Below are 11,361 nucleotides of genomic sequence, written 5' to 3' on the forward strand. Positions count from 1 at the left end.
TACAACAAAATACAATATTACAGTTGTGCCCCAGTAAGCACGTTAATACGCAATCACAGTTTGGGTCTGGATCAGAACCAAACTGATCCAGCACTACACGACAATACTATTATCTCATTCTTAAAAAAAAGAAAGGTGGTGTATATGCAGTTTCTACTGAGAGTGAGGGTGTAATGCCTAAGGATGGGCAATTGGGCGATTCATTATAAGTTGGCAGTGAAGTGATAGATAGTGGGCTGATTTAGAGACTAGAGCTGGTGCAACAGGAGATTGAACATCAGGTCCAGCAATTACAGCTTCTTGCTCAGTCAGTCGTTGACCCTTCTACCTCTGTCACTCCTGCCTCCTCCTCTGGTACTGCTTTCTCAGTTATATATGGTCTTTCCTTTGGTTTGCTAATAGACTCTGAGGCTTCATGTCATACGACCCCTCATGAGTCTATCTTAGACAACAATCATCCCTGTAGTGACATTTTTTGCACTGCAGATGGTTTTTCTATATCTGTTTCCAAAGTAGGTTCAATTACTTGTGACTCCTATTCTGGTAGTAAAATTAATCTTGCTATGAACCTTATTTTTGTGGGTCAAATTATCAAATTTAATTATAGTGTTATCTTCTCCTCTATTGGTTGTGTTGTGCAAGATCAATTGTCAAGGAAGAAGATTAGTTATAGAAAAAGAGATTTGTACTACCTGGATTAGAATCGGATATAGAGCTTCAGTTTTGGATAAGTCTGTTTTATAGCACCAAAGACTGTGGCATACTTTCAGCTCTAGGTTACAAAGTTTAGTGTCCTAAAAAACTTTTGAAAATCCAAGCTAGTTGTGTCAAATTATGTTAAAGATTATGTGAGTTGTAGATTGGCCAAAAGTCATGTTCTGTCATTCAAGTCTAGTGATAGGGAGTCAGAAAGTCATTTTGATTTTGTGCATTCAAATGTATGGGGCCCTTCTCCTGTTGTGTCAAAAGGAGGGTCATCCTATTTTGCGACTTTCATAGAAGATTGTATAAGGTTTACTTGGATATACTTTATAAAAAATAGAAGTGCTCTTTTTGAAATTTTTAAGAGCTTTCTGCCATGGTTGAAAGTCAATTTGCAGCTAAGATTAAAACTTTGTGTACTGAATCTGGTGGTGAATACATTAGTTATGTGTTTGAAAGATTCTTGCAAGAGAGAGGTGTAGTTCACCAAAAGTCATGTCCATACACTCCTCAGCAAACTGGTGTAGCTGAGAGGAAAATAGGCATATTTTGGAAACAACAAGAGTTCTTCTGTTTGGAGGAGAAGTACCTCAAGTGTTTTGGGCAGGTGCAGTCCAATTAAACATTTATCAGATAAATCGTATGCCTTTTGGAGTACTTAAAGGCATATCTCCCATTAAAAATTGTATGAAAAAGTTTTAAACTATAATATATTGAAGGTGTTTGGTTGTGCATGCTTTGTTTTGCTAGCTGACAAATAAAGAGACACATTATCTCTTAAGTTGTCAAATGTTGCTTTCTTGTTTTTTTCGAGAGCCAAAAATGATACAAGTGCTATGATCTAGTTGGAAAGAAAGTGTGGATATCCAGGCACATTGTGTTTTGGGAAAATGTACTATACTTGAGTCAATTTAGAGAAAAGTCAAAAAATGAGCCTGACTTGTCTTTTTTGGTTCCTTTTGAAGAAATGGAAGATGAGAGAGAGAGGATAGAGAGTCAAGGGGAACAAGTTCTAGTTTGAGGAGACAGGTTTGGTCAGACCTACTCAAGAAGACATGAATGTGTGATTGAAATTTCATTTTTAGATTAAGTGGAAGAGCAGGGAAGTGAAGGGGTTAATCTACAACTCATTCCTGTGACAACTAATCCTGCACAACAACAACAAAATCTAGAGTTATCATTCTCTTCTTCGTCTGGTCAGTTACGTAAAAGTCTTAGATCCTCTGTACTTCCGTCTCATTTTGTGTCCTATGAGTCTTTTGCACCTCATCATCGTGGTGTTTTCAGCCTTGATTCATTCCTATGTTGAGCCTGAGTCCTATGCAAAAACAACAAGAAAGGAAGAGTGGCAAAGAGCCATGGTTGATAAAATGAATGCACTTGAAATAATACAGGCATGGGATCTAGTAAAACCTCTTCCAAAGAAAAATATTATTGCCAACAAATGGGTGTACAAGGTAAAGACAAAGGCAAATGGGTGTACAAGGTAAAGACAAAGGCAAATGAGTATGTGGAGAGTTATAAAGTCAGATTGGTAGCTAAGGGGTACAATCTGCATTTTGAAATTGATTTTGCGAAAACTTTTGTTCCTGTGACTCACATGACCACAATTCATACAATGCTAGCAGTAGCAACCATGTAGCAATGGGACATTTGGTAGTTAGATGTCAAGAATGCATTCTTGAATGGGGATTTACAAGATGAAGTGTATATGGAATTACCACAAGGATACTCAGATGAGAAAGTCATAGTGTGTAGGCTTCGCAGAGCTCTATATGGTCTCAAACAAGCACCTCGAACTTGGTTTGAGAAGTTCAGTTTAGCAGTGAGGTCACTTGGTTTTGAGTAGAGCCACTATAATCTTGCTTTGTCTGTATCTTCCTCTGCTTTTGAAAGATGTATATTGCTTCTTTATATAAATGATATGATTCTCACTAGGAATGACATAAAAAAGACTAAAGAGACCAAAAAGAAGTTGGCCAATATGTTTGAAATGAAAGATTTGGGACAATTGAAGTATTTTCTTGGGCTAGAGATAGTCTACTCTAAAAGGGGATTGTACTTGTCCCAACATAAGTATGCTTCATATTTGGTTGTGAAAGCAAAATTGGTAGATGACTAAAAACAAATAAATTCCCCCATGGAGGTGAACTTGAAGATAAGGGCAACAATAGTGTTGAGTTAGAGGATCCTGTAGTATATAGACAGTTAGTTAGAAGCCTTATATATTTGACTATAATAAGACCAGATATGACTTATGCAGTTCTTGTAGTGAGTCAATTTATGAGTGCTCTCAGATCGGTTCACTTGGCAGCCATACTCTGAATCATCAGGTATGTCAGAGATTATATGAATTATGGCATGTTTTTCTCGTCTTCGTCTGACAAAAAGTTGAGAGCCTTCTGTGATGTTGATTTTGGAAGCTCTACTAGAGATCGTCTTTCCACTACAGTTTTTTTTCCTTAAAAGCTTCTTGATCTCGTGAAAGAGCAAGAAGCAGCAAAGGATTGCCTTGTCCACTACAGAAGCCGAATACAGGACAATAGCTCAAGTTTTAGCTGAGATTATTTGGATTTGATGGCTATTAAAGGAATTGGGAATTCCATGTGAAAAGAAAACTCAACTATATTGTGACAATATGAGTGCTATTCATATTACAAAGAATCCAGAGTTTTATGAATGCACTAAGCACATTGAAATAAACTGTCATTGTACAAGAAGGGCTTATGAATATAGGATTATAGCTTTGTAGCATGCCAGCTCAAAGAATCAGATTACAGATGTGTTTACAAAAAGTGTTTCTCGTTTGCATTTCAGTTCTTTCCTTTTCAAACTTGGAATGATTTCTTTACAACCTTCCAAGTTTAAAAGGGAGTATTGAAAGTCTATGTAATATTATGTAGCATAAAGTTATGTAATGTACCTTTATTAGGATATTATGTATATACCCTATAATAAAAGGGGTATACTAGTCTTTTTAGGCTTTTTGTTTTGAAGTCTCAAGGTAGTCAACCCTTTTAAAGTGTATTAGGCTCCTCATTCACGATATTGAACATACGAACATTTGTTTCTCTCCCTCTTTTGTTGAGTCTCCTCTAACCCTAACCTCTCTCACTCTTATTTTATAGGATTTCAAACAAGCCCACGCCCATGTGTATATATTATCGTCACCGATATTGCCGATAATTTGAAAATATTGTGGTATTATCGGCTATTTCAAGGTAGCCTATAATATCATGATATTTTTTAGAATTTTGTTTATTTATTTAAAGTTTATATTTCCTATTTTTTTGTTTCTTTTATATTTTAAAACCTTAAAACATGTTTTTTTATATTTTGAAAGATAAATAATCCAAAACTTATTATTTTTTTAGCTTTTTTATTGTTATTTATATTATTTTCAATTTTTTAAACTCCAGAGATTTTCCCAAGATTTATCAACCTTTGAAAATCTCTTCGAGAAATTACCTTTAATGATATTGGTGACTATGGTATATATATATATATATATATATATATCTTGTGTAAAAAAAGGAAAAATATAATAATATATAGCAGGAAAGATAGAAATGCACTTACAACCATAGTGACAAACGTTTTTTTTTGGCAAAATCTCATTTTTCAAAAACTCATGAGAAATTAAAAAAAATTCATAAATCACGCATTTTTTTGGCAAAATCTTGGCAATAAAAAAATACAACAACTACGCCTTCATCCCAAAACAATTGGGGTCGGCCTTGGCAATAAAAAAATAAATTTTAAAATATAAAAATTATTTTTTATAAGAAAACATTAATAAAAATTATTTAAAAATAAAAATACTACATGGTTTTTTCACGATAAATAGCCGTTTAAAACGTAAGCATCACATTTAAATTGCGATATTTATGTTTTTTTCATAAATCTCATGATATTTTGAAAATCTTGCGAGAAATTGTCGTTTTAAACTTTCAGGCAATTTCTCGCGATATTTGTCACTATGCTTACAATATATTACATATTCTTAACACATATTACTCCCATATGTTGATGATATGATTATTACAAGAGACGATTTGCAAAATGTGGATGATACCGGGAAGAAACTGGCAGATATTTTTGAAATGATCTAGAAAATCTAAAGTATTTCCTTGATTTAGAGATTGCATACTCGAAGAGTGGACTATACCTGTCTCAACATAAATATGCAACTGATTTGGTTGTGTAGGCAAGATTGATAAATGATTCAAAGAGAGTTAGTTATCCCATAGAAGCAAATTTAAAGTTAAGGGCTTCAGATGGAGTGAAATTAGAAGATCCAGTGGTATATATGAAATTATTGGGAGTTTGATATACTTGACTATATCTAGACCAGATATCACTTATGCAATCCATGTAGTTAGTTAGTTTATGAGCTCCCCTAAGACAATCTACCTTGATGCAGTTCTTATGATCATTAGATATGTAAGAAACACCATACACTATGGAATGTTTTTTTCGTATCTTCTTCTATAAAGTTGAGAGCTTATTGTGATGCTGATTTGCTCTACTTTCGACTAGTAGATTTTGTATTTTTCTTGAGAGCGCCTTAATATCTTAGAAAAGTAAGAAACAACAAAGAGTGGACTTGACTCAGGTTACAGTTGAGATTGTTTAGATAAAGTAGCAATTGGGAGAGTTAGGTATTTTTATTGATGACCGAACTTCCTTATATTGTGACAATATGAATGCCATTTATATTACAAAGAATCTGGAGTTTTATTAAAGAACTAAGCATATTGAGATAGATTGTCACTTTACAAGGATTGCAGATGTGTCCACTAAGAGTCTTGCTCCTTTACATTTTAGTTCATTCCTTTCCAAACTTGGGATGATTCCACCTACATCATTTCAAGTTTGAGGGAGAGTGTTGAGACATGTATCATATGTATATTACCATTCTTGTGTGTGGCCCTTTTATCTATTTATATGTACATAGCAATCATTTTAGGGATATTATTGTACTTTCAGGTAGTACAGAGTCAACCGTTTTTTATCCTGTAGTAGGGTAGAGGGGACGTCCCCTTATATGGTTGTATTCTTCTCATTTCAAGGTTAATGAAGTTGCTCTTCTCGTCTTTTTCTTTGTTATCGCTCTCATGGTTAGAACTCTATTGCTTTGATACTGAATACATGTTCATGGCTGCCCAACATCATGTCATATAGACAAATAGACAAAAGATACTGACCACTTTCTGGTTGTCACCATGGTTAGCATCTCCAACATCCAATAGAATCCACTCAATCAGTGTCACAACAATCACCTCTACACTAAAAACAATGAGGACCACATATTGGCTAACAACCACCATCCCACAATAATCTTCAACAGTTACCAAAACTAATGGCGTCTTTCTAGATTTGTCAAACTTGGATCAGGTGGGAGCTAGTCTTCTAACAGCTGTTACTCTCCACAGTTAGCATTATTGAACACTTGCGGCCAAGTCCAGACCTTCACCCTTTAAACTACAATCTAGAATACCATAAAAACCACTTCACAAACTCAAAACATTATTTCATGACCTTTTACCACAATCACACAATTTTTTTTTCTGTTTTCTCTACAAAGGAAACAGTTAACGCCATCAAACTTATCAGAAACCCAAGAAGATTTTTTACTAAACATAAGGTCTGCTTGGATTTAAGGTTATAAATGACACAATCTATCAAGTTGGAATGATCTCCAAATTCAAGGTTGATATACTAGATGAGCAACCGACAGTGGCTGTTACATGTACATGCAGCAATTGATAAAAATCCGTTAGGATTCTCCAATACTTTGGCTAAATCATCATCAATTCTTTGTTGCTAACACTTGGAAGAATGAAAGGATACAGATATTGTAAGTTACATGACACTTCCTATGTAGAGGACATAAACTCAACAATAAGGTCAAGAAGAGAAGTATTCAAAGGAACATGTTAGGACCAACAGGAGACCATTTGGAGAAAAAGCTTGCGAAAAGGAAATGAGAGCAAAGGCAAGTTGATGAATGGATGAGGAATTGGGCATTTAAGTGGCAGAGGGAACTGATGGAACAGTAAAAGGAAAAGAGAACGGGTAAAAGAGGGAGGCATGGGCTACAAAGAATCCAATAGAGGATGGGCGAGTGCAACTTGCTGCAACAGGATTCATGATCAGTATTGCAATATCATCTCACTACCAACACAGAGATTTAGAAGTTAGGCCCTACTTTTACTTATTCCCAAAAGTTCATCATCGATGATAGCCATGAATTGATGAAAAAGAAAAGAAGGAATCAGAGAGAGAGAGAGAGAGAGAGCTGAACGTTTTTTCATTCAACAAAACAAAACATAGTGTGGGAGGTCAACAGAACATTGAACCCTTCCCCCGCAGACATCAGCGTACAAGTAACAACAGCAACATCATAATAGAAAAAACAACCAAACAACATAAATAAGAAAGTATAAACAGCAGTAGCAGTCAGTGAGGAACAGTTCAGGAATCCGACTCTATATCTTGTGGCACCACCAACAGAATAGGCAAATCTTTGATGCATATGTGCAGAATTGCATATACATCACTCAAAACCTTATGCACCAGATTAATAAGTCTAAATAGCCATACTTGCCAGATGATTCGCCACCTTCTAGCATGCCTATCGGTCCCAAAATAAGGTCCAACGCAAAAGATTCCTCCTTAACATCTACCACAGGACACCTCCAAGTTTTATTGAATAACTCTCAAAACATTGAGAGTGACTGGAACAAATGAAATGTTGCTTCTTCGGCCCGACAACAAAGCACGCAACAACTCGGTAACTGTAGACCTATCCTCTTTAGGTTACTCTGTGTTTGGACCCTGTCATGTAGAATCATCCATGCTAAAACCCGTACCCTAGGTGACAGCCCACCAAAAGAACATGAAAACACGTGAGGGCGACGTGCTTATCATCCAACTCATATCCTTTAGAAGTTGCAAGACAGAGACTTTGGAGGCTTGGAAACCACGGATAACGTAGAGCCAGTTGTCATCCTAATCAACTGTTTGGAAAAGATAAAGGAATAAAAAAGAAAAAACTTCGCTATGTTTGAAAAAGAAAAAAAGACATTATCAATCTCTGCAGTGATTAAAACGGAGTTACCGTCATTCCTAAACAGAACAAACAAACACCATCCACAGAACATCTAGACTTATTCCCAAACGAACAAATACAAATTGCATTCAACATCCCACATTCCCAACCACCACCAAGAAACACAAAAACAATCATTAAAACACCGAAATGCATAAGAAAACTCACACCACCAAATCCAATATTCTACACGCAAAATCACCCAAAAACACCCAAAAAATAAAAAAGAAATTGAAAAAAGCAAAAAAAAAAACTGTAATCATGGAATTATCACCATTATCTTCGAACGCGCCTGAATTCGAACCTGCGATCCCCGAGCTCCCAACGCTGCTCGACGGATCGGAATTTCCACAGCAAATATCGCTGTCCTCCCCGTTCACGTTCACCATCTTCGGCACCGACTCCCGGCCGCGCCTCCCCTGGACGCAGAAACAAACTGTCCCAATCTCCCTCTGGTGAGCCGAAAGCCCCAATTTCAGCGTCAAAGGAATCCCCCACCCCAGGAAACCCCTCTCCCCGAACGCAATCGAACCAGAAGGCACCCTAAGCCCAGAGCGCCAACTCCTCGCGGACGCGCATTCGCAGACCCAAACCCCGATGCTTCTCCGCGGAACCGCCAACATCTCCGGTCACAAAATCGGAATTGAACGGAATTCAGAGGCTCCGAGAAGCATGGTGGAGAGGAATCCTTGCCGAATAACTCGCTATTTAAAGAGAGGAAAGAGCGAAGAAGAAAAAGGAGGGATTTTTTTCCTTGTTTAGAGGGAATTAGAAAATGGGTGCGCTAGAAAAGGAGAGAAGGGTGGGAGTAAATGGGGGACCGCCATTGTTGCCATAAGTTTGGAGCTGAGATTTCTGAGGGGTTTACAATGGATGACGATGACGATGACGATGATGATGATGATGATGACGACGACGATGATGGTGGTGGTGGTGAAACGAGATATTTTAAAATACGAGATTTTCTGTGATCACGTCACTTGGTGTGGTATGGAGATCAATGGAAAAACGCGTTTTTTTATAAAGTTGGGGACGAGAGAGAGAGATGATGAATTGATGAGGTTGAATCCTATTTTGGAATCAGGATCTTTTAAGTTAAGAGATTATCACAGGTGATGTTGCATGGACATTGGGAAGTAGTAGTTTTCTAAGTCGAGGCAAGCTGGTTAGGCAGACCCTATCAGTTAAGCAATTATATCATTGGGTTTTGAACCTGCAACGTCCCAACCGAGCCCCCATTAAGAGGACGAGCATAAGTTCACAGGACATCATCACGAGTTACACAAGTTATATACCTACTCTTACTTCAAGAGTTTCCCCACACGAAGGTGATGGGAGGGTTTTTTCTCTTGGTTTTATTCAAAAAAGAAAAAAAATGTTACATGTAACTCCAAATCAAATTTGATTTAGCTGTACTACGTTCACATGTTCTGATTATTCATGTTATGTCTGTTGGGTAACAACTGTACTATGTTCACGAGTTCTAATTAACACATGAACAAGAAAACAACTCATTCGCAGGGGGCAAATGATAGTCGGTTTCTCACAGCATTTCCTGATATTTGTTGCCACGCTAATGCGATTCATTGTCTCATTTTCATGCGTTGGAGTCTCGTAAGATGTTACCAGGCATGCCCTAAATCTCGATCTGAATGGATCAGATAAAACAAGACTGAAATCCACTTTTTACATGTAAGATGTTCAAGTAAATTGGATTGAATCTCAATTTGGACATAAAAATATAGATCCAAATCTGAAAATAATTGTAATGTATAATTTTAATGATTCATGCTTGGATATAAACTGAGATTCAGATAGGAGATCAACCAAACCCAACTCGTTGCACTCCAAGTTGGCGTGTTATTTTTGTAGTTAATTTAGTGATTCTGGAAAAGTAAGATAAGTTGGAAAACTGCATCATGGTTTGCTGTGCAAACTCTGGAGTTGTAAGTGCATAGAGACAGGATCAGGTGCACTTTCAAGTGTGTCCGATGCCCTTCATTAGGAATCTAAACTAGGGTGGGCACAAATGTACAACACAAAGAACTTAAAACCTAATTAAATATTCATACTATAAAAAACTTAAATTCTAACAAACATTATTTATATACAATAAAAAAAACTAAACTTCTAAAATTTTAAGTTTATAACTAAAATCAAGCATATGAAATCAAGTTTAATGTTGATTGAAAAGAAAAAATACATAAATATCAAAACACAAATTCGAAAAAAGCATAAAAAATCTAAAACCTAATGAAATATTCCTGGTTCATGCTATTTAAAAAATAAAAAATAAATCGAAAACCTAAATCTTAAACAAACATCATTCACATATATATGCTTAATAAAAAAAAACAAAAATTCTAAGGTTTTAACTAAAATTAAGCATGTAAAATCATGCTTAATAATGATTAAAAATAAAAATACTAAAATACCTAATTAAATATTCACCTCATTTAAAAAACAAAAACCAAACACCTAAATGGTAACTAAAAAAAAACTAAAACCTAATTAAATGTTCATGCTATTCAAAAAAGCTAAATATAAAACCTAAATCCTAACAAACATCATTTATATATAATGATTAAAAAACCTTAAAATTCTAAGTTTATAACTAAATTCAAGTTTAATGTTGATTGCCATGAAAAAACATAAAAATACATAAATGCTAATTGAAATAAAAAAACACAGAAAATACTAAAAACATTCGTGGTTCTTGCTATTAAAAAACTAAAAACTAAATCAAAATCCTAAATCCTAAATCCTAAACAAACATCATTTATATATATATATATATATATAGTAATTGAAAAGAACACTAAAATATCAACCATAGAATCAAGTTTAATGTTGATAGAAATAAAAAAATACAAAAATACCTAAATGCTAATTTAAAAAAAGCACAAAAAACCCTAAAACCTAATAAAATATTCATGGCTTGTGCTATTTAAAAAAATAAAACTAAACATAAAACTTAAATCATAAACAAACATCACACACACACACACATATATATGCTAATTAAAAAACTAACCTATTTTTTTTGTTTCTAACTAAAATCAACTATGTGGACTCATCAATCATATTTAATGTTGATTGAAAATAAAAACACAAAAACTAATGTAGCATTCGTCTCATTTGCAAAAACAAAATAAAAACCTAATTGATAATTGAAAAAAACCTTAAAGTCCAAAAGCCTAAAAACAAAATATAAAAAAGATGAAGATGGAATGTCCACCACTCCATGCCTAATGGAGAGCCCGAACTTCATGCTTTAGAGAGAGAGAGAGAGAGAGAGAGAGAGAGAGATGTGGGTAGGGGGCATTTTGTGACCCCTAGTGGTTTAGGCCCAGGTGGCCCCCACCATGACTCAAGCATCTCTTTAGTGTTTCGGGTTACCCACCGTGACCCAACACTCCCTAAGGGTTTATTCATGTCAAGGTGGGCGCCCATCCTGGCCCACATGTGGCTCCGCCACTGCCTCCATCTTTGGCAGATGGTATGTCAGTTTGTTCTGGTTGGATTTCATTAGACCCAAGTTTTAA

General features: G+C 35.5%; 1 protein-coding gene across 5 annotated transcripts in view; it reads right to left on the reverse strand.

The window, feature by feature from the left end:
• LOC149837329 (adenylyl-sulfate kinase 3-like) overlaps positions 1–9,070 on the reverse strand; it is a 30,760-nt gene extending 21,690 nt beyond the window's left edge. For 4 of the 5 annotated variants that reach the window (XR_016432100.1, XR_016432101.1, XM_090007339.1 and 1 more), the window contains exon 1: positions 8,091–9,070. Coding sequence is in view for 2 of the 5 variants with exons in the window: in XM_090007339.1 (XP_089863465.1) it covers positions 8,091–8,439 (349 nt within the window). In the remaining 3 variants the exon portion in view is untranslated. Of the gene's footprint in view, positions 1–7,308; positions 7,541–8,090 lie in introns of those variants that run through there. The other variant, XM_090007341.1, reaches the window with a different exon arrangement.
• Between the last annotated feature and the right edge of the window lie 2,291 nt (positions 9,071–11,361).

This window comes from Nuphar pumila, chromosome 5 (assembly GCF_984573655.1).
Source record: "Nuphar pumila chromosome 5, dmNupPumi1.hap1.1, whole genome shotgun sequence".
Lineage (NCBI taxonomy): Eukaryota > Viridiplantae > Streptophyta > Magnoliopsida > Nymphaeales > Nymphaeaceae > Nuphar > Nuphar pumila.